The sequence below is a fragment of the Sciurus vulgaris genome (genome assembly GCF_902686455.1).
Source record: "Sciurus vulgaris genome assembly, chromosome: 12".
NCBI lineage: Eukaryota > Metazoa > Chordata > Mammalia > Rodentia > Sciuridae > Sciurus > Sciurus vulgaris.
In genome coordinates, this window is record NC_136473.1 from 29,142,973 (window position 1) to 29,167,931 (window position 24,959).

At 37.7% G+C, this 24,959-nt stretch overlaps 1 protein-coding gene and 1 pseudogene across 2 annotated transcripts in view; one reads left to right on the forward strand and one right to left on the reverse strand.

Annotated features, from left to right (window-relative positions):
* Positions 1-17,770: 17,770 nt before the first annotated feature.
* LOC306642417 (small ribosomal subunit protein uS2B-like) lies at positions 17,771-18,917 on the reverse strand (annotated as a pseudogene). Its single transcript has one exon. The product of its transcript is annotated as a small ribosomal subunit protein uS2B-like (transcript).
* Positions 18,918-19,493: 576 nt separating this feature from the next.
* Positions 19,494-24,959, forward strand: part of CUBN (cubilin) — a 286,894-nt gene continuing 281,428 nt past the window's right edge. Inside the window, exons 1-5 of the mRNA XM_079108165.1 lie at positions 19,494-19,734; positions 20,077-20,206; positions 21,101-21,196; positions 21,982-22,020; positions 24,239-24,340. Of these exons, the coding sequence (XP_078964291.1) occupies positions 19,622-19,734; positions 20,077-20,206; positions 21,101-21,196; positions 21,982-22,020; positions 24,239-24,340 (480 nt within the window). The 5' untranslated portion in view covers positions 19,494-19,621. The remainder of the gene's footprint in view (positions 19,735-20,076; positions 20,207-21,100; positions 21,197-21,981; positions 22,021-24,238; positions 24,341-24,959) is intronic.

Consider the following 24,959-nt stretch of genomic DNA (forward strand, 5'->3'; position numbering starts at 1 on the left):
ACATCAACAATCACTATCAACATTTGGTATTTGTGTTTAAAGATAAACTTTATTACAAGTCTCATAAACTTTATTATATAATCTGAAATCATTTTGGCACACTTTCATATGGCTTTTTTTTCAGATGAAAGATTCTTTATCAATAAAATGGTTTCTAGTTTTACTATAATTATAGTATGATTATAATTATGCTGTAATTATAGTGTCCAACATCTCATTGAGCAGTATTATGCAGAATATTACAGTGTGCCAACTATAAACACATGAAAGGTCTATGGAGACATTTGCTTATAAACTCAAGGACAGAATATAGCTTTATGAAATTTTTAAGTTATTGAAGTAAGTATTCACAGGCAGATGATAAGTTTGCCCTTAACTCATATTGAAAATATATACTAGCAAGCATGAATTTACACCTTAATGAAGATATATTTACCAGTGTCATTAATCTCATATATATGTGTATGCACATATATATACACACATAATTAATTCGAAAAGTCACTTTATTGAATGCTACATATTGGTAATAAACATGCATAAAATTGCCTGTGGAAATTCTGTTTTCTGATATTTCTTGTACATTGTTTGCTATATTGGAAAAGAGCCTCTCCTTTTCAAGAGAACTATATGTAATTAAACCTTTGTGGTTCTTAACAATAAACTTTCTTCATTTTCCTTTTTGCATTACTCTGCTGTTTAAAAAATGCTTGTTAGGTAATTCTAAGGTATTTATTATCTTGCCTCATAATTTTAGTGTATTTTAAGGACCCAAAACTAGTGACAAAAAGATGGTGAAATGAATTAATACAAAAAATGATGTATAGATGGTTACATAAATTAATACAAACAAAATGATTTATATTGGAAATTGATTTTGGAGAGGAGATGGGTAAACACTGTAGAAGTCAGAGAGCCTGACCATCTTAGTGGAGGCTCTAAAGCTGAGTGCCAGCGGAGGTGTAGGTCACCTTGTACTGTGGGATGGGCTGGACCTCTGCAGAGGACCCTGAAGCTGAGTTCGGTCTACTAAATTCAACCTGCACAGCAGGCTGTTTCCTGTGCATTGAAAGGTGAGAAAATACCTACCACCATCAGCCACTTGCTCTTTCTCAATAGCTGGAGTCTTTCAAAGAGGCAAACTAGGAGTTCAAATTATAAACGATGAGGAGCTACCCAGCACCTTTCTAAAAAATATGAGACTGACATATTCCTTGAAATGATCTTATTTGGTGGAAACTCCTCAGTTTCCCTGACAGCTGCATCGCTGCTGTGGTGAATGCAAAGGGTGGTGGTAGAGACCAGGGCAGCCACTCTAGTGTGTAGGTAGGTAGTAGGATTCTTTAAAAGAAACCATCATCTGACTTTGGATTAAATTTCAACCTAGTTTAGATCCAAGTGATTAAGTCAAACCGAGACAAATGAAGCTAAGGACAAATGAAACTGGTTTAATTCTAGCTATAGGAATAGAGAATAAAGGTGCAACTGCACTTCACCCAACATTAGGCATGTACTAAAGGATGCATTCTGTGCACCAGTTACTGTATCTCCAGCTAAACTGAAGTCACTCTGGTTACTCTTTTTCTGATAACCTTACAATTTAGGAGTCAAGAGAAATTCCCAAATAAGTCAGGGTCACACAATTAGGACCTTATTGTAAGCCCATATGTAAAGAGTGATTAAAGTGTGCTTTTCTGAGTTGGTTTAACTTGGGCTGGGCATACAGCTCAGTTGCAGAACACATGCTCAGCATGCTCAGGACCCTGGGCGCCATCCCAGCAATGACAACAACAAAGAGTTTGACTTCTAAGTTGGTCTTACTATTTTATTGATGACTTGAGGCCACCAGTTAATCTACTAACTGACTGCTAGCTTTGGACTTTGAAACGGAGTGAGGGTCATATGGTCAGCAGTTTTCTCAAAGCCTAAGATAGAACTCAGATTATATAATTTTTTAGACCCAGACTTTGGACCTCTATGTACTGGTTAATTTTTTCCTCTCGGTGTTTACTATTGAGATGTACTGTGTACAGCTCTCACATCAACTTTGGCACGTATCTTTTCTGATCCTCTTTCTTCATTCGTCACACCCACCAAGATGTCTACTTATGCCACTCTTTTATTTGGGAGCATCCCTCTGCATATATTATGAAATGGCCCTAGGAATCTCCCACACGTTCTTCAGTTTTAGACTACACCTTTCAACCTGTCTGCACCATTTACCTCTTGTCATTCCTTGTCTTTGCTACTGAAATTTTAAAAAGTTTACATTAAATTTTTTTTTTTTATTTTTCCCCCTAGCCTCCCTGTTTCTTTGGGACCTCTGGGAGCATTGTATTCTTATGGTCTTCAAAATCTTATACAACCATGATCCAAACCACATCACTTTTTTTTTTTTTTTGTCTTCATTTATGAGTTTATTTTTAAATGTATTTGCTCAAGAAATATAAACACGTAAAATGACTCTTTTGACTTCTTGATCTCCATATTCTAAAATAAATTTTGTTTTATATTCACCATAGGTGCTGAGTCTTATTTTCAACGATGTTTAGCACTTAAAGGACTCTCGTGTACACCAAGGTTGATCCCTAAAGCTTCCAAAAATCTCAATTTTCCTATTAAAAAAACTAGATAGTTTCACAAATACTAGAAGATAGGAAGTTAATTTTCCCATAGAAATCTATTCCTTATAGCTTTATGATGTTTTTATTTCTTTGCTTGTATGTAGGATGCTTTCATTGTTTCCTTAAGTATTTGCATGTTGTTTGCATTTCTATGTCTATTCATAACAGGGAAGATTGAAATTATGAGTGTACATGGTTGTTTAGCTAAGTTGGCTCTATAATCAGATGAGATCACCTAGAGAGGGGAAGGAGAAAGGCGGAGGGAGGCTGGAGCTGAACTCAATGTTCCTGAAGATTCCATTTTTGGATCTCTCCAGCATTCCACTGTCTGAGCCATTTTTTCTCAGAGATTCTCACCTTTTCTTATGACTTCTACCCTTGTCCTGCTGATACCCAGCTCTGATATTTTTCTTAAGTCCTATTGTAGAATCTTCATGCTGGATCATTTTCAACTGGGATAGCTTGCTGTCATATCAAATTAAGCATGTTTAAAAATTAAATACCCTATATTCTAAAATCACTTCCATTCATAACTTAATAATTCTTTAGGGTACTCCTACTCTCCCAGTCTCCCAAATTCAAACCCTATAACCCAAAATCATATTCATCTGGTCTTTCCCATTCTGTATTCTGTTTATTGACAAAAGCAGCCTTCCCAAGGAAAACTTTCTCTGATAGACAGTGACTTATTTTTGGAAGAACTAATGTCATTTTTAAATCTCAAAATATACATATTTGCTGCCAGATTTTTATGCTTGGCTAAATGTGGACATTTACTAGATTTTAGCCTTCTGAATTTAATCTAGATGAATGTCATTTTTATTGAAATAGTTGTTTCTTTGCTCCTTAGCTAATTCCTTATACAATAAAGTTAAATTTCACACATAAAAAAATGACCAAAAGCACCTACTGAAATTTGATACTCCTTGTGTAGGAGATATAGGTTGAATTTGATATTTGGGAGCTGATTCTATGAATGAATAGGCAATAAGCTGGGGAGTTGCTATGATGTGAGTTGGTTTTAGTGAAGTGTTTTAGAGCATGTGAACTTCCATAAGGGCAGAGACTTTTAACAGTTTTTTTTCACTGCTGTGTTCCTAGCCATATTCCTGGCACATAGTAAGCACTCAGTAAATACTTGTTGAATGAATGAATATAGTAATACTGGAATTGGGATCAAAATTATAGAGAGGGAATCACAATTGGAGTTTAAAAGGTGACAAAGTCACTCTCCTGAGACCTACTGAATTTATTTATTGATGCCATTTCTTCTACACTGACAGGAATAGTCAAATTTACTCAAGTCTGTAACACATTTGAAAAATATTTCTAGGGTAGACTTTTAGGGAAGTAGTGCAGACAAAATTTTTTGAAATGCTGTATTCTAATCTCTAGTCTTAACAAGAGATCATGAACTTACCTCTTCTTGTCCCTCCTTAAGAACAATTACAAGCTCTGGGTAAGCATAATTATCAGAAGAACTCTGCAAGATGGGAAGAGAAACAAACTGGCTAGGGACCCCAAGATTAAAGGAATAGCATAGTTTCAAGACATTTTCTGGCTGTTCCACCCAACAAAGGAAGATAAACATAGGCTTAGTGTTTACCAACCTATAACCTAGCCAAAAAAGGCAGACCAGGAGGTGCATTACTCTAGACAGAACTGAATCTTGGTGACACCTGGAGAGAGTGGCTCCATCAACTAGGGCAAAGTATCAGAGGAGTCACTGGCAAATTTCCAGGTAAAGCGCTCTGCTTTCCTGTCAGACCTGAGACTTCTCTCACTTGTTTAGGGATGAGCATCCAGGGGACACTGGCAAGGGGTATCCCACCACCAAAGCACTTCAGCCAGAAAGTCTTTTCACTGTGAGCCAGAGACTTCCTTCTCCCAGAAGTACCTGGTACCTGTCCTCGCCTGAGAAATATCTTCCTTTTCATATTATCAAGGGTCACTGAGAACCTCAGTAGCATCAGATAAACCAAGCAAACCAAAATAACAGGGGAAAGGCTCTGGAAACTGAACTGCCATTGGAATCACAGTCCACAAATGTAAGCCAGAACCTGCACACTAAACAAACAGTCCACTAAAATAGAAGATTAGAATAGGACTCAAGAGTCTCCATGCTAGGACAAAATATCCGGTAAACAATCTAAAGTCACCTGTCATACCAAGAACTTGCAAAATCACAACTTGAATAAGAAAGAACAGTTAATAATGACAATACCAAGATGAATCAGATGTCAAAATTATCTAATAAGGATTTTAAAGCAACCATCGTAAAAATGCTTCAACAAGTAATTACAGATTCTCTTGACACAAAAATAGAATAATCTAACAAATAGAAATTAATGAATGTCCAATAAAATATTAACATAATATTTAACAGATATTATCAAGTAAATATTTGTAAATATCCAACTTTTTAAAAACAAATGCAATTACATAACTGAAGAATAAAATAACAACAAAACCCAGGAGGAAAAAAACCTCTCTGGTGATAAGTGATTTTAGATTATATTCTGGATATTTTGTCTATTAAGTCTTCATTAACAGAAATTAATGATGTGTCTTGGTGTGGATTTTTCTGAGCTTGCTTCATGTTCGCTCAGTTTCTTTAATTTGCACATATCTTTCCTCAAATTTAGGATCAATAGTAGAGTAAAAATGACAGAAGACAATCAGTGAACTTGAGGGCAGATCAGTCACTCTGAATAATAGAAACAGACTGACAAAAACAAAGAATAAAAATAAAAATAAAAATAACCCAGAGCCTTAGGGACCTGTGAGGCAGGAATGAGAGCTACCATTCATATATTTGGAGTATTAGAAATAGAGAAAAAAGAATGGAGCTGAAAGAGTATTCAAAAAACAAAATTCCTGAAACATCCCAAGTATGTCAAAGCCCCATAAGTATAATAAAAAACAGCCAAATAGAAGTAACAGCAATGCTCTAGGGGGAACACAAGTTGAATGATAATGGGTATCTTATGGGCAACCATGGGGTTCAAAAGGAGGTAGCACTGTCACCTGCAAATCGAATATCTAGCTGAACTATCCTTTGGGGGATTCTCTCTGTCTCCCCCCCCCCCGCCCCCCACATCTCTGCATCTCTCTCTACCTATGCAGCTTTTTACAATTATTGTTAAAGAGACCAGGGAGTGATTGGAATAATGCTTATGTGAAATAAAGAGGAGAGAGAGAGACCTAATTTTATTCAGGTACAGCTTATGATTATAATCATGTGAAATTATTAATCAGAAAATGGATTGGAATAAAATAACAATCGGTAACGGTTACATTAGAGAAACTAGATTTTATTTTTCTTATGTTTTTTGAATTGAAACATTTTTATAATTATATTTTTTCTTTTAAAACACTGTTTCAAGTCTCTAATGTTGAGTCTCATAATTCTAACTAGATTTTAAGTTACTACCTCATTTACATTCTGGTGGCATGTAATACAGTCTCCTACCCCAACCTGCTCTTTCGAGGACAGGCTGTGTCTCACCCAGCCAGCTCTTTATCCTTAGTTCCTCTCTTAGCTGCTGACAAATAGTGGGCGCCTCTTAATAATTATCCACTTAACTGAGTTGAATATGCGTATGCTAAGTATTATAAAAGAATTATAGTTTCTTTCATGGCATAGGGAATTGTTTGAATAATAACAAGAGAAGCACATCTGATATTATTGGAAAAGCATTTAATGCCAGAATTGTTTATAACTCCTAGGGAATTGTTTATGCCTCTTCTAAACAGTCCAGGAATTGTTGACAAAGCCTGATTTAGCAGTACTTCTGTAATAAATACAGTCCGGGCCACTGTAAAGAAAACATACAAAAAGACAAAGGCTTTGTTTTTTATAAATCTTAAAATAATGACACTGAAAAAGACAGAGAGGTGAGGTCACCTCATCCATCTTCCTGCCCTTGACGACAACACCTTAAATCTTCCCACAGATCTGTGTGGCACTTCAATTAAAAATCCCCTGGGAATGATGGTCCTTTGGAAGGCGTCAGCCTTATTAAGTCAATCCTCCCAACATAAATCACATCAGGAAAGCACAGCCTCCTCTCACGAGATAAAGATGCCTCTGTGCACTGTTCCATTTGTGTCTTCCTAATCAAAAGCACCAGAGGCAGAAGAATGCCAAGTGTCTCAAACTCTTCTTTCCTCCCCCCTCAGTGGCGACACCCTCACTTCACTTCTTCCCTTCCTCTCCTTGGACATAAAATGTATTTGTCAAAAATGTATTTCCTACCCCCAGACCCCTTCCCCTCCCTTCACTCCCCTCTACCTAATCTAGAGTAACTCTTCTTCCCAGAGCGAAACAGACATCATGACCTCATGTACACATACGATGGCATGACCGATGTGATCCTACGACATGTACAATTAGAGAAATGAGAAATTAGACTCCATTTATGTACAATTTCTCAAAATGCGTTAATGCATTCTACTGCCATGTGTAACTAATTAGAACAAATACAAATTTTTTTTTTAAATGAATTTTCTTCTTTTCAGATCAGATCCAGTGTAAATAGTTTGCAGTTGTTTACCCCTGGTATTTCTTTTTTAAATTTTATGGTTCTTTTTCATTATACATAACAATAGAATTTATTTTGACACATTCACAAAAGCATGGTATCTACTTGTTCTAATTCTGTCCTCATTACTTCCGGCTTCCCTCTGTGCCTCCCTCCCCGGTTCCCTTCCCCAGTCCTTCTGTGGTCATTCACATTGGAGTCTCAGTGCAGAGACTTTCCTCTGATTATAGACTTAATGGTGTCTACACTTACATCATTGCCTTGCTCAGAGAATATTAGGAGTCACCAAGTGGAAAACTTATTTTGTCCATTTTAGATTTGGAAAGGGCTATCTGAGAATTTATCCATGGTCTCTGCTTCACTGCTTCCTAGCTTCATGGTACTGAGGCTGGAGTGAATCCAGAGGCAGTCCTGAAGCCCCTGTTCTGGCAGCTGTTGGAGGTAGACAGCTGGTTTATTCCTCATTGACTTTTGGAATACTTAATCCTAGCAATTTAGGTTTCCTTTGCTAAGCGTCCTGTCCTGTCAGCACCCCTGTGTTCCTTGTTCAAAACCTTATTCCCCATTGTGTTCCCTCTCTGGATATGAAATTTCTGATTATATTCTCATTGCTTATAGAAGATTTATCTTATTTGAAAAAAAAAAAAACCTGAAAAAAGAAAAAAGTCCTTCAAACTCTGAATAATGAGTAACAATCTACTTTCTCAGGAAAATCTCTGCCAAAACTGAATTATTCAGATGGTGATGATTAACTCTCAATTTTTTTTCCATTCTCCTCCACGATAATTGTAATCACTGTAGTAATGAGCATGGAGAACAATTGCTGGCATTATGTTCCCTGACTCAAAGCCACATTGCATTCACGAAGATCAACTCATCACAGGGGTGGGCTTGGTAATTTCCTAGGTGTCTTCCCATGAAATGAGCAAATGAGTAGTTTTAAACTTACATGAATTTCCATAATTACTTTATGTAGTGTTTCATAGAAAATGGATAATCAGAGTGATATTGTATTGCCCTGAAATCTTATAGAAAACCACAAAACTGGCATATGCAAATGTACCATTTAAGCAGTGTTGTCTCCTTGACATAGAGAATGAGTTAAGTACCATAAAGGTTAAAGCAGATCATTATATGCTCAAATATTTCCGTTAATGACTAAAACCAGATTAATTCTCCACCATCCCATTTTAAACTGATAGGGAAATGAAAAGAGATGAAAGACAGAACCAAAGTTGGGTTGAAGTTATAGAAGGTAATGGAAACTAGCAGGGCAGTATGACAGTCTTATCAATTCATCTGTCCGAGACTTGGCTCCATTTCAACACTCTCCTTGTTTTCATGAGTCCCATCCTGATCTGGACTTCCACATAAATTCATTTGGACCAACAGGAATATTCCCAAGGATCATTGCATTCAAGTCACATGAGTAGCTCCCTATTATATCAAAAAAGTTTAATCAACTATCTTCAACCTGCCACTTAAGGCCTTCATCAATGTTCTCACATTTATCCAAACACTTTTCCCTAAGATGATTTACTGGACTAGGGGAACTTTGTTTTTGTAGTCTGCCATTCTGAGCTTTGGGCATCTTTTCCGGTGTGGCACAGGCTGTTTTACTAACGGCATGTTAATATATATTTTGCCCCATGTTCTCACACCGTTCTTGCTTTACTGTAGCTATATGGATTTGCACTGTAACTTCATAGCAAACCAGAGAAGGTCACGAAGTTTACTTCTTTTGAACGTCCCTTATTGTTGAGGACTTCGTATATTAAGCAATAAATGTTTATTAAGACTATAAAACAATGGAATTTGATTAAAGCTGATTGGAATAAAAAGAGAACTCTGAAACTTTTATATTTAAATAGAAGTTATAGGAAATATATTAATATGGCCATAAGGTAATTTATTTCTTTTTGGGGGCTGTGCCATGTTGGCGGCACTGGGATGGCCCCTGATCACATCGGCAGCGAGGAGGTTAATCGACATAAGCACACTCAGGTGATTTTCTCGTCCACGCACACAATGTACGTGCATGTGTTCTCGAGCACTAATTGCCTGCTCCGAGCGTCTTGCCTAATCTTTGCGTAAGAGGCGTGGCCCTGCTCTCTGTGTCCTGGAGGTGATATAAGCGTAGGCGGAGCAAGACAAAGGCACAGCAGCCATTAGCAGAAATAGCAGCCAGAAGAGAAAACACAGCAGCTAGTAGGGACGGACAGTAGCCATTAGCAGAAAAGCAGTAGCAGAAGACACGCGTCGCGGCAGTAGCCAGAGAAGAAGACACACGCAGCAGCTAGAAGAAAGAACACAGCAGCTAGTAGGGACACACGGCAGCCATTAGCAGAAAAGCAGCCAGAGGGAAAAACATGCGGCAGTAGGTAGTAGGGACATACGTGGCAGCAGCCAGAAGAAAGCCTGTCTTTCTCTCAAAGTTTCTCTCTTAAGCAAAGTCTCTTTCTCTCTGATAAGCAAAGTCTCTCTCTCTCTCCTCTCAAAGCAAGTAAACCTCATTTCCTCTATCCTCTATAAACAAGCAAGAAAGCAGTGCACTAAAGAGAAAGATAGAAGTGCCTCAGTTTCCACTCCACCACCCATAAGACCCGTGCAAGTTGTTGCTGCAGGCGGTGACAAATATCCATGGATTTTGGAACCGCAAAGAGCCAGCGACAATTTCTAAAAACTTGGGGAGAAAAGCAGAAAACAGCTGATCAATTAAGTCTGCACACTTCATAGTAAACCTTCAGCAAACTTTCTTAATTCAGAAAAATTAAGTGCCCCAGGGAAAAAGTGCCTTCAAAAATTTGGGGTTCCCCGGTGAATTTTCCAACCTGTCATTCACTCAACCTATGATAAACCCTACTGGTTATAAACACCACCCATGAACAAGAAGGTTATCGCCTAATTTTTAATGTCTTATTCTTAAATTTAAATGCACACATAGGAACAATAGGTATTTGTGGAAAGATTCCAATATGAAAGAGACCTAAACAATCAAAGAGGAAAGGAACTTAGAGAAAACAGAGCTCAATGCAAGAAACAAAAGAAAATTTCAAAAAGCAACTCTAGTATTTTTTTAAACATTTTTTTAGATGTAGGTAGACGTTTATTTTTTATTCATTTATTTATATGTGGTACTGAGAATAGAACCGGTGCTTCACACATGCTAGGCAAGCGCTCTACCACTGAGCCACAAACCCCAACCCAACTCTAGTATTTTTAAATGCATAAAAATATGACAACAATGAAATAAGAACCGGAGTTTTTGAAATTAAAAATGATAGCAAAATTTTTATGAAATTACCAGAAAATTTAAATAATAAATGCTTCTCAGAAAGTAGGAGACAAAGAAAGTTGGAAGACCAATCTAAGAAAAATAGAAACAGATATTTAGTGGTAGACACTGACTCTCCTTCTGGTGGTGGTGAGGGGAGGGGTGTCTTCGTCTGAATTTCTGGCAAGCTCAAATGATGGCCGTGCTGGGTTCATGGAGCACCTGTTATAGTCTAGGCCATTTCTGGATCTTTCCTACACCCATAGTAAGTGACTGAACCACTGGCAGAACATGAGGCAGTGAGGGGCAGTGAAGGTTCCATAGGCCTCTGCATCTTTAGATCTGAACTCTCCTTCCCTCAAGAACTTATTCCCTGATTATTCTCTTTTTCAGTTAATGACATCTCTATACTTTCAATTTCTCAAGCAAGTAATCTGGAGACTAACTCCAACTTCCCCTCTAATACTTCTAAGGAAATATTAACTGCCCAGATATTTCTTCAGTAGATTCTACTTTCTAAGTGTCTTCCTTGCTGTCTCCTCCCTGCCTGCCATTGCCTTAACCAGGGTTTTCCAGTTCACATCTTCTTAATTGTGCTCCACTCTCCTAATGCTGGGTCAGAGGCTAATCTCCACAGGGATGATTGCAAAATGCCAACGTGACTGTGTTAATCTCTTGCCTGAAAGACTATCACAATTCTCCCTTATTAAAAAGAAAATAAAGTCTAAGGTCATTAAAGTGTCATTTCAAGGTCATCCATGATCTGACTTCCTGCCTGTTTAAAAAATCTCATCATCCACATATATTAGCTCTTTTTACAGGAAAGCTCTGTATACTTGATTTTCTCTACCTGAAACACCTGATCATTTTCCTGGAGAACTACTCATTCATTAAGACTTGAACGGACTTCTGGTTAAGTCTGCACTAACTTTCTCAGGCAGAACATGTTTTCTAACAAAACTCTGTGTGCGTGTGTGTCCTTATTAGTGTTGTCATTATAGTTATCTCTTTTGACCCCAAATCCCCTTTATGTGGAATTCTAGTTAACTGAAATTTATTTTCATGTACCTTTTTAATAAACTCAAGAATTTCCATTTGTGAATTGACTTTGGGTAAGTATAAAGGTGAGGTGGGGGGAATGCTGAGAGTTCAGGACATAAAAGGAGAGGGAAAAAAGATGGCACAGAAAGAGCAAGCATTATGCTGCGATATCTTGGAAAAGTTAAATGCAGGTGAAAAGAGAAAGTAGTTCTGATTCTTCTAACTACATACTGGTGGCTTGGGAAGGGAGAAAGGAGGGCGAAAGGGAGCTGAAACATCTTTAGGAAGGTTATAGACACAGGATAAAGTAAAGAGAAGAAGGTGAGACCAGGGGGCAGATTGGGAGCAGAAGTCAAGAGATCCTAAAGTACTGACTAGCAGTACAGTGGCCGTTCTGATGGACAAACAGAGTCTACCTGTTTCTACCTACCCTGTGTAACTTCTGCAACAGAGCAAAATACATTTGCATGAAGGTAGGAAGCACAGTAAGTGCTGGTGTACAAAAATCAAGGGTAATATAGACAATGTTACAAACTTAAAGTGTGTAAAAAGTCATTGATATTAATCAGTGTTTTCACTTAATAGTTTTATTGAATGCAAAAAGAAAAATGTACCAAAGGAAATTCTCATCTTTGGTCCCCTCCCCTAACGTTTAGCAACTCCTCCCTGTCCAAGGGCTCAGGTGTTTGTACCCCATGAAAATGCTCCTTCATTCTGTTTACTCAGCTGCACTTCAGGGAAGAGACAGTTCCCTTTGGATTGCCTGCTCTTGTAGACTCTAGGATTTAAACCTTATCTTGCTCTCTTCCCAATAATGTGGAGTAGTCATTTGCTTCCTGGGTCTACCTGGCCTTGTCCTCAGACATCTGTTGACCTTTGCCTCCAGGTCAGTTATCATCTTCCTTTCTCAAAGTCCTCAATGCACTGCTCTGCTCAATAATTCTCTTTTACAGAGATCAGACACTCCTGTTTCTCCTTGTACCTAAGATTTTTGTGAATTCTTCTGTTTTTTTTTTTTCTTTTTTCTTTTCCTTAAGGAAACTAAATCCAAGAGAGAGTAGAGGAGGATAAAGGATATATCACATATATTTATTTATAATGATTATAATAGCTTATACGACGTGAACACTTGTTTTGCACCAGAGACTAATGTGCTGAACATTTTGTATATCGTTAGTGCTGTTAATTAGCTTTCTGCTGATGAAGAAACAGTTACACAGTCAGGAAGTGATGGAGCTAGATTATGAAACAGATGAATGAACTTCAAAGCCCAGACCCTTCCCCTTCAGCTGTACTGTCTTCTCTAGAAGTGAGACTTTGGAGGAAAGAATCTGCAATTTATTCCACTTTGTATTCATATCATCTTGTAGCATGGTTAATAATACAGAACATCTACAGACTTTTAGTGGAATGCATTCTGGATTAGGGAGGAGATAGGAGCTTTGCTAGTCAATGGAAGATGGACTTTCAAGTTGATAGAATGTTTATCTTGGGAAGGAGGTTATTCACCCTCTAAGCCCGAAGGTCATGGATCGTAAAATTATTTTCAATTTGTCTTTGCTAAATTCTCAACACAGCAAGGAAGGTGAATGCATGCTAATGCTGTGAAAACAGCAATTGATTTTTATATTGCTTTCACAGAGGAGTCATATGCAGACAGTCTGTCCTGTCTATTGATCTGAGCTAAAATTGAGTAAATGAGTTAGAGGTAAAATTCTCTAACTTACAAAAGTCAGTTAGACCTTGGAAGAATCTGTCATTCTCTATTTCTTGCATATAGAGCAATTAGGAATTGCATGCCTGGATCTGGAGCAGAGAAAGTATTTAGACTTTGTTGAATAACGAATGCATTAATGAAACAGGAAAAATGTGCATGAGAGGAAGTTCTTAATGAGATCCTGCTGGAGCTCTTTTATATTGCACTAGAAAGATTTGCTGAGTTCATGATCTTTAGGAAAATATTATCATGAAAATAGTTATGTTCAGAGCCCAGAGTTTAATTGTCCCTTCTGCAGGAAGATTCTTATGTTATCCTAGAGTTGCCAAATATTTCAAACTGTCATGCCTCCCGCTATCCCCATGCCAAGTTGTTAAACTTTCATACAAACCTGAATCGTTGTGATAAGTTACATCTATCATTATATAAAAGCTATTGGACAGCTTTACTTGGCATTTAATTTAACACCAATTAGTATTTTATATCATCTGTGTATAGAGGTATTTATAAATACATAAATCACTTTATTGAGCTATGATTTATACTCATCAAAGGTTATCTATTTTAAGGGTACAGTTTTATGAGTTTTGGCAAGTATACCTTCATACAACCACCACCACAGTCAAAACAGAATACTTTCATCACCCTGAAACATTCCCTCATGCCTCATTCCAGTTAATCCCCTCCCAGTCCTGGTCTCGGACTGTTTCTTATTAATATAGTTTTGGATTTTCTGTATTTTTATAGAGGATCATAGAATGTAGAATCACTCCATATCTAGTCTTTTTGTATCTCACTTATTTTTGCCCTTGAAAAATACTCTTAAGCAAACTAAATGACATGCTACATGTTGGGAGAAAAATACTTGCAAAATATATATCTGAAAAGACTCAAATTTAGATTATGTGCACTCATCTTAAATAAAAAGACACTGACCGAAATTACAAAACTAGGCAAAAAATTTGAATGGACAACTCACCAAAACAGACATACAAATGACAAATATATATAAAAAATGCCCAACATCTTCAATCATTAGAGAAATACAAATTAAAATCACAATGACATACCTCTGCTCACCCACTGAAATGGCTAAAAATAAAAACACTGATAATATCAAATGATGAAGGGGATATGGAGTCATATATAATATGGGGAAAGTCTTTAGAAAATAGTTTGAAATTTTCTGTTGGAGGTAAAGATATATTTACTGCAAGTCTCAGCAAGCTGACCCTTAGTATTTACCCAAAAGAAATGAAAAGATGTGTTTGCATAAAGACCTGTCTGAAATGTTTGTAGCAACTTTATTTAGCAGTTGTTTCCAAAACAACTCAAATGTTTGTAATTAATGAATAGATAAGCAAATATGGAATGAAATACAACAAATAGCTACACAGCAATAAAAAGTAAACAATTATATGCACTATAGAATGGATGGATTGTGAAGGTATTATATTGAATGAAAGAACCTGAAACAAAAGTTTATATAGGAGAAATTTGACAGGCTTAAGCAATTGAAAAAAAGCAGTGAATATTTGAATATCACAGACACAGCATTAAATGCTATGCTCCTGATCATCTTTGTCCTCACAGATCCTACATAACTGCATGAATATTCACCAGCATAATTTTGCCAAGAGATTTCTCTTAGAGGAGAATGTTTGTAGAGTAGTTCTTTAAATGCAGTTTTGTTTTTCTTATCAAGGTCTGTGTGCTCAGGGAAAGGTGGAGTGCATCTACAACTGATTTCACAAATCATGACATAGAACGTTTCCATTATTTCTTAGTGGGCTCTATAGTCCCAGGGCAGAATTCATGGGGGACTGCAGAAGTTCATGCCTTCAAACAGTATCATCTAGCTGAAAGAGTGTCCAGTTCAGTGTGGAACGTAGGAGTAGATTCCACCGCCAGTCTGTAAGTCTTACTGGGGTGGGAAATGGAAAGATTCCTAAAGCCAAGGTAGGGATCTCCACAGATCTTGGTGAGTGGGTGTTTGCATTTCGGTTTATACCCTAAATTCTACCTCCTCAGAGAAGCTATCCTGGTCACTCACTATAGGATGTCCTTTCTCCTATACCTTTTTATCAACCCTTTATATTCCCTTTAACATTGAGCATTACTGAAGGCTTCCCTGATCATTTATTTCTTTACCTTTCTTTTCTGGCTATTTCCTTACCCCAGAATTCCAGATCCTTGAGGACAAGGATCTGGTTTTATTATTATTATTATTAGCTGATGGATTCTGATGCATACTAGAGTCTGGCACAAATTAAGTGTTCTGAAAATATGGACTCAGTAAAATCAAATACATTTAAATTTGAATAAATTTGATAATAAAAATATAATAATTATATATAATATATATTTATATTCTATTTATTTATATATTTTTATGAACTATACCTTATGTAAATAACTATAAGGTAAATATATAAATATAATAATAATATATTTTCTCATCTGATGTTAAGGATAAAATTATATAATCTATGTATAGTACAGTGGCCTAATACATTGCAAAAGCTCAAAGCCATAGCAGTTACCATAGCATAATAATGATGTGGGGTTAAATCACCTCATTGTGTCAACAGCTTGAAACAAATCTAATTCTCCCTTAATTCTACCACTCCAATGAATTTTTCTTCTTTTTAAAAAATTCTTTTTTTTCTTCCAAACTTCTTGTACTCCCTTTCCACATTTTTCTAGTCGCTGTCCAAGAATATTGGGAGCTTGAATCAAAATCCTAACTTTTTTTTTTGTATGTCTTAGGTTCTAGAATTTTTAGACCTGTTTGATCTTCTAAATCGAATGATATAGTCTTACACTGCATAACTTATAGGGAGAATGGAAACTTGTATTAACATAACTTTAAAACTATGAAACAATGTATTCAACCTAAAATACCATTTATTGTATTCCATATATTTCTTCTCTTTCTTTTTCTTTTTTGTTACCAGGGGCACTTAACCACTGAGCCACATCCCCAGGCTTTTAAAATATTTTATTTAGAGACAGGGCCTCGCTGAGTTGCTTAGGACCTCGCTAAATTGCTGGGGCTGGCTTTGAACTCACAATACTCCCTAGCTGCTGGGATTACAGGTGTGTGCCACCATGCCCAGCTCCATCTATTCCTTAAACACAACAAAACCCCTATCATGTGATCTCAGTAACAGCTCAGGTAAATAGCAACTTGAAAGCTATTTCTTTGGTTTGTTTTTGTTGTAATGTAGAGCAGATGTAGTTGCATTTCAAATTGGTTGCATTTCTCCATAATATCAAATTGAATTGTCTCATTTAAGAAGTTAATTTTATATAGATACTATACAATATTTTAGATAATCCTTCAAATTTTTTCACAGATTATCTTTCCAACTCAGGGCCTTGTGCTTAGGAGGCAAGCACTCTACCAAATGAGCTACGTCCCCAGCCCCTTTCTGAATTTTTGAAATAAAGGAATCTAGATGGAAAAGCATCCCTTTTTTTTTTTTTAATGGATTTTATAGGGGCTGGACTTGTGGCTCAGTGGTATAGTGCTTGCCTAGTATGTGTGAGGCCCTGGGTTTGAAACTCAGTGCCATCTACGAATAAATGAAATAAAAGAGGCATTGACTACTAAAAAATATTTTAAAAAAAGATCGGTTTTACAGCAAGAAATTTCTGTTTCATTTTCCTAAATATGGTTTCAATTTTCTTTTTAAAAAATTGTTGCAAAACATACATAACATAAAAGTTACCCTTTTAATCATTTTAAGTTTACAGTTCAGTGACAATAATTACACATTGTGCAGCCATTGCAGCCATTCATTTCCAAAAAGCTTTCCATCTTTCCAAAGTGAAACTGTACTCTGAACATTGACTCCCATTCTCCCCGCGCCCATCCTGGGAAACCACTGTTCATTCTGTCTCTATGAACTTGACTACTCTAGGTACCTTGAATGAGTGGAATTCTATGCACTATTTTTCCTTTCGTGACTGATATTTAACTTGGCTCAGTATCTTCAAGATCCACCCATGTTGTATCATGTGCTAAAATCTCACTACCTTTTTAAGACTGAAAAACATTCCATTATATGTATAGACCATTTTCAAAATCCATCTGTTGATGGGCACTTCAGTTACTTCCAACTTTTGGATATTGTAAATAATGGTACTATGAACACTGGCATACAGATATCTCTTTAAGTCCTTGCTTTTAATTCTTTTAGTTATATATGTGGAAGTGATATATGGCTGGCTCATATGTTAATTCTATGTTTAATTCTGAGGGAATTTCTGTGCAGTACCATTTTACACTCCTACCAGAGATGTGCAAAGTTTTCAATTTCTCTATGTATTTTCCAATATTTGTTATTTCTGTTTTTTTTTTTTAATAATAACCATCTTTATTTTTTTTTTTTTTAAGAAATTGGTGTTTTGGGCTGGGGAGATCGCTCAGTTAGTAGAGTGCTTGCCTTGCAAGCACAAGGCCCTGGGTTCGATCCCCCCCCCCCCAAAAAAAAAAAGAAAAGAAACTGTGTTTATTTTCTATAACCTTAGTTCCATTTTGCTTAATAAGTGTCTGCAGAACAGCTCAAGACCACTCAGTGGTTGTTCCTACCCACTCAGTGGCCTGAGCAATGGGAGCTACATACCAGTCTTCAGTAGGGAACTGCTGGATAGGCACAGAGGGCACCTGCCCACCTTCAGACCAGTCTGCAACCTCAGGTTGAGTAGCAGTGAACTCAGGATCTGGAGCAGTCCATTCACCCTGAAATTCCTCCTTGGTCATAGCTTTTTCAGCAGCAGCCTGCTCTTCCTTTTCAACCTCTTCAGGATCTCTGTGGAAGTAGAGCTCAGGCATGACCTCCCACGGGTGTTCATGGGAAATGGCGCCAGGCATGCACAGAACTTCTTGGGCCAGCATGCACCACATTGGACCCACAGAGTGAGCTCCCTTATTGTTGCATGGAGTGGCAATGTCCATGTAGCACAGAGGGGAGTCTGTGTTACACAGAGCAATGGTGGGCAGATTGACATGAGAGGCTTCTGTAAGAGGCTGGTGGTCAGCCCTGGGATCAGTAGCCACCAGCAGACATGGCTCCCAGAAGGCTGCCTGGATCTGGTTAGTGAAGGTTCCAGGAGTGAAGCTGACCAGCAATAGAAGTGGCTCTGGTGGCAGCAGCAAACTTCAGCACAGCCCGCTGGCCAGTATTCCCAGAGGATATGACACTGACATTGGCAGGGTTTTTGATGGCAACAATGGCACGAGCTGCAAGCAGAAGCTTCTCCCAGGTTCTCTTCAGATTTATGATGTGTATGCCATCGCTTCTCCTTGTGTAGACATATTGTTCCATCTGGAAAAAAAGATTGGTGCCGCCTAAGTGGGTTCCCGCCGCAAGGAATGTGAGGACAGCCTCTTCCTTCATTTGCAGGATATCAAGGACTCTGGACATTGTGACAGTTTCCCTTTATGTTACGACGGGAATCAAGGACAACGCCGTATGGACCCCTCCCTGGGTAGCAGGGAAAGGCAATGATAACCATCTTGATGTATAAGAAGTGGTATCTCATGGTTTTAATTTGCACTTTCCGACTTATGAGTAACGTTGAGCATATTGTCATGTACTTTTTGGTCATTCGTATATCTTCTTTGGAGACATATGTATTCAGGTCCTTTTCTCACTTTAAATATCAGGTTGATTTTTTTGGTTTGTTTTTTGTTATTTTTGAGTTGTGGGATTCTTTTATATTTTGGATGTGAACCCCTTATCACATATGTGATTTGCAAATCTCTTTTCCAATTCCATGAGTTACTTCAACTCTGTTGATAGTATTTTAATGCACAAAGGTTTAAAATTTTGACGTAGACCATTTATCTTTTGGCCACCTGTGCTTTTTGTTGTTGATGTTGTTGCCTGTGCTTTTGGTGTCAAACTTAAGAAATCATCACCAAATCCAAGGTCATGAAGGTTTCTCCCTGTTTTCTTCTAAGAGCTCTTAGATTTAGGTCTTTGAATTGCTTTACATTAATTTTTATATATGATACAAGGTAAGGGTACAGCGTCTTTTCATCTGAATATTCAGTTTTTCCAGCATCACTTGTCAAAAGGTGTTTTCTAAGCAAGAATTGTTCTCATGAATGTTTCTAAAGCGGTTTGTGAATGTTTCAAAGGTCAAACAAATAATGATTAAGTTGTGCATCACTTAAGGTAGATTTTGACCTCTCCCAAGTTGAAGAGTACTGAAAGAACTAAGATCATTTACATTCCTCAGTAAGAAAAAAAAAATAACATAGCCTTCTTGGACAAAGAAGAAAAGACTGAAAAGTTCAGGATATCCCAAGTGTCAAAGTACACTGCTTGGTTTGCTGGTAACCAAACTTCCAGACTCAGTGGTTGGAGAAACCTCTCTCACCTGGCAACCTAGGAGGCTGGTGAGGAACATGTCCTCACCACTTTTGGGTTTGATTATTTTATTGGCCTTTGCTGAATTAGATGGTGAAGCTGGAGAACTTGAACAGAAGCAACAAAAAAGAAGTACTGATGATCTCCAACAGTAAGTAAACACAGGGGTTATTTCTGTTGAAGGAGTAGAGGAGTTCCTCACCACTTTTCACAAGAGCCAGATAAGCAAAAGTGTGATTTTTCTTGAGCAGAACAGTGGTGGTAGAAAGCCAACAGGGAAAATTATGTGGACTGAGACATGGAATTACTTTCTTATATATAAATTATTTTTCCATAAGCCAACTATATGGTTACTAGGAGATATCTCCAGGAAATTCACAAAGAAGTGGCAGATGATTAGAGCATAGATGTATACTGTGTATAGATAGACAGCATTTATATTTTTAAATTATATGAGCTAATTACTGATACATTCTCTGGTTGTATTATATAGACCTCGCATAGCCTCAGAGAGAGGAAATTTAGTGTTTCTGACATCATCTGCCCAAAACATTGAATTTAGAACTGGACCCCTGGGAAAAATTAAATTAAATGATGAAGACCTCAGCGACTGTGTGCATCAGGTAATACACAGCAAACCTACTGAAATCATTTTGCATATCACTACATAGTGACTTAATTGAACATCTCTGTTTTAATCTGTACCTGTCTCTTTAGCCCAGAGGACATGATTGGCAGTAAGATGAGTTCTTATAAAGGACAGTGACACAGAGTTAATGGTGGGTAGGGGGAGTAATGCTAACAGAGGTGACTCATTGTGCAGGAAAATATACCCTAGACTAGAAATAATATGGAGGGTCATACTGGAATTCCTCTGCAAGGGAGGCGAAGGAGAGGGTAACCAGAGAAAGGTATTGATGTGACAAGTTTACTTTTACCACAGAATGGTATTGGGCAATTATTTCTCATGCCTTATTGAACGTTTTCAGCTCAGTGTTTATTACACTGCGCCTGCATATCTGTTATAATGTACAGCTAGCATGGTGTAGGGCATAGTCTGGGTCATATGCTTGCACAGTGGCTGATATGCATTATCTCCTTTGACCCTCACAGCTACTGCGTGAAATGGGTTTATTATTACCACATTTTTAAGGGAGTTAAAGGTACTCTAGCACTATTAAATAATTTACTTGAAAACACACAATAAGGGGCTGACCCAAGATTTAAAACTCAAAGAGTCTGGTTCTAAGTCAAGTATCTTCATAAGCACCCTAAACAATTATGGGAAATATGCAAACAGAAAATACATTAATATATTATTACCAAAAAGGGTATGGGAAACTATGCCGTGGCTATTTTGGTCTAAAGTTTATTATTCATGGCATTATTTTAGTATTTATAGTAGGCAAGATCTTAGTGCTTAAAACAGAATATTACTCATTTTTTTAATTATAGTTCTCTAAGACATAAACATTTTTTAAAACGGCATTCTTATCCTTATTTTCTTTTAAAAATAGATCCAGAAAAACAAAGATGATATTATAGTTTTAAAAAGGAGTGCAGTTGATCTGCCCCAAAATATATCTAATCAAATCCATCAACTTAATTCTACGGTAAGTCTGACATCCACATCTTAAGAACGAATCAGTTCTCCTTAATTCAACTGTGTAAGTAATTTTTTTTGCAGGGAACATACCATCTTCATCTTCTCTTTGGAGATTTATCATTGTAATTGTGAACTTTTTGGTGAAACGGCATCTCTCTAATGGAGGATACAGAAGTGCCGATGGACAGAATGTTGGAAATGCTATGGCAACGATATGTTGCACAGGCAGGCATTACTCAAGTTCTGATACAACCTTCTTATTGGTGAAGGGGCTCATGACTTTATGAGAATTTCAATAGAGTGTGCACAGAAACAATGAGACAGCTTACCAGGAAAGTGTACTTCTTTTAAAAAGACCTAGGAATGAACTGGGCATAGTGGCGCATTACTGTAATCACAGTAGCTCAGGAGGCTGAGGCAGGAGGATCATGAGTTCAAAGCCAGCCTCAGCAACTTAGTGAGGCCCTAAGCAACTCAATGAGATCCTGTCTCTAAATAAAATATAAAAAAGGGCTGGAGATGTGGCTTAGTGGTTAAGCACCCCTAGGTTCAATCCCTGGTACCAAAACAACAACAAACAAAACAATCTAGGAAGGAAGGAAGGAAGAAAGACATGTGATTGGATGCAAGAGAAGCCTAGAGGGGGGAGGAATGAGGAGGGAAAAGTTAATGAAGATAGGACCAAAGTCAGTCCCTGACAGGAGTCTATTAGGAAAATGTGTGGAGCATGCAACACTGTAGGTGAAATACCTTCCCACCAGCTAATCGATGCTTTTCCTTCCCCACTGCTAGCTTGTGGACCTTGAGAGAAAATTTCAACGCTTACAACAGGTAAGGCCCATAACGACTAGATACCTTTTACTGAAAAATGTGCAACAACCATCGATAGAGTTGATATTCTTATTTTAAGAGTAGATATCAAAGATGTGCTTTTTCCATAATTTAGTTCCCATCTCAGCTTATACTTCCCAGGATTCAGACAAGGACCCTGAATCTAAGAGACATACAGTGACCGGCCCAGGATCATTGGGAATGTGAGGTTTTGTGGCTCCAAGTTCACAGCCCACGGATCCCTTCCTCAATGGCACCTTTAACTCTTTGACAGCAGGTTTAAATGTGCTCTGCTTAATCAGCTAGTAATCTCCCAACTTGCTGATTCTGGTATCCGGGACTCAGTTTTGAAAAGTGAAGCGTGCTCTTTAACATTAAGTTCAAAAGTTTGGGGTATATCACAAATATTTCAAATTTCCTTAAAACTATATTTGCTGGTAGTTAAATGTGAACCATTTCTTACCACACATGTTCTATAACTTTACCAAATGTTTATAAGCCAACTCTGCAATTTCAAGCTTCTTACCTATTAACTGGAGTCATTAAGATTCTTTCATAACTTTCTCCCCAGAGAAATGCACAGATTCTCCCCGTAGTCATAGTTTTGTGGGATTCTAGGTTAAGAAAATCTGCTGTAATCATTTTGATTAAGCTTAGAGCATTGTTCTCTACTTCCTGGGCTTGAAGTTTGTGAGCAAGTTTCTATACTCCTTTTCACCACTTTGACCCTCAGGCTTCATCATTTGAAGAAATGGTTGAGTGAATGAAAATTAGCAAGGAATTGTGCTATGGAACAAAACCCAGTGCTAGAGGTTTTAGCCTTCTACCATGCTTCATTGTTTCTACCAAAGATTAAGAACTGGAGAACACGGCCAAAATGAGTTCAAGATGTCCCCTCTCTCCTCCTCCCTCATGAAGAGTTTTTAGTGCTTTCTGAACAAAAATGCCTTTCTGCCTGTGGTCAGGTCATGGGCTCTCTGGCCACTATAGTCCCTGTCACTCCCTATTGTCTTCCTCCTGACTGCTAACCTTCATTTGCTGCTGGGCCTCATGGGCTTTGGAGTTCAAATCCCCAGACAGTGTTGCTTTTGTGCACCAGAAACACTTCTAATGAGTTTGTGGTGAACATTCTTAATCGTGTCTTTGGATGGACACAGCTCATTATGGTACTGGCATAAAGACAAATAGAATAATGAAAGAGAACAGAGTCCTCAAAGAGAAGTCCCCCAACGCACGTGTATGGTCTCCTGATTGATGACAAGGGTAGAGAAAGAATGGGCTTTGCACCAAGTGGTACTGGGTTGCTGAGCTGTCCTCTGGCTTTCTATTTCCTCTATAAAACAAAGGAAATGAGCTGGATTTTGTTTTTCTGTGAGTCATTGTATATGTACATGAGTGTCTTGCACACTTTGCCCTATGTATACAGAGAACTAGACTGTAGGAAAAGTTAATAAAAAAAACCCAGATTGATTGCATTATCACTCGTCCCCTCAAAAAGTTGTCTCTGTCCCTGAAGACATTAAAACTCTTACAAGATTGAAACTGGTAGCTGACATTAGGTAAGAATGGCCAGGTTGTGCAGACAAAGGTAGGTCTGTTTGCCATTCTGGTTGAAAGTGGTCAGGTGAGCACAGGGCGGAGGGTGTACCTCAGCTGGCCACATTTCAAACAAAGGGACTTGGAGTGAAATGAGTTCAGTCATTTTAACCCATGGGAGGAGGGGTGGCTGTAAAAAGAGATCGGATTTCAAAGGCTTATCTGGGGTACCAAAGATAAGAATAACAGGCCAAAGAATGGGAAATTTCCATTTTTTTTCTTAGTGCAATTGGAATGTCAATTATTATTCCCAAACTTGAAAACTTTGCTCTCCTCCACTGATGCATATTTCTCAGGTGAACAATAAATACTTTTCCAGAGAATGGAGTGAGAATCTTCTTCCTTCACCCCTCATCCCGTCCCTGATAAAAGCATATAAAGAGTTAAGGAATCGGAACTCAACTGATAATTGGAAGTACATTTTAGTTTTTTCATAAGAGAATCGATTGGCAGAAGGGCTGGAGTAATTGATTAGAAGTGGAGGAGACCCCACTTTTATTCCTGATAAGGAATAAAAAGAAATCCTGTACCTGCTCTGAGACCTGCCCTTCATCACCGGGAACAGCCAATGTCATTAGCATACTGACTGACCTCTCTCTCTCTTTTTTTTTGTTTTTTTCAGACAGTGGACAGAAACGTTTGCAGCAGCAATCCCTGCCAAAATGGAGGAACCTGCCTCAATCTGCATGATTCCTTTTATTGCATCTGTCCCTCACAGTGGGAGGTGAGTCACTTGCCTTTGATGAAAAGTCCTGGTGAGTCAGCATCTGTGATTGTTGTGGACTCATTCAGACGCATTTAATTCTCCAACTAAAGTTTCTAGGACTCTGTGACTCCTGAGTCAGAATGAATTATACCATGTATGCCAAATGATAGCAAGCATGATTATATAACCCGGTGAATGCCAAGCCATCTTAGGGAAGAGTTCGCTTGCTAGAATAACTACACGAAGGCCATGATATTTCTGTTAGCATTACTTTTTTTAAAAATTTATTTTTATATTTTTAAACTTGTTCTTTTTAGATATACATGACAGTAGAGTGCATTTTCACATATTATACATACATAGAATATAACTTATTCTATTAGGATCCTATTCTTGTGGTTTTACACAATGAGGAGTTTCACTGGTTGTGAACATAGAAAAGTTACCTCAGATTCATTCTACTGTCTTTTCTATTCCCATCTTCCTCCCTTTACTTCCTTCCTCTTTTTCTGATCCAATGAACTAGTCTCCCCTCCCCTCTTATTGTGTATTAGCATCCGCATATCAGACAGAACATTTGGCTTTGGTTTTTGGAATTTGCTTATTTTGCTTAGCATGATATTCTCTAGCTCCACCC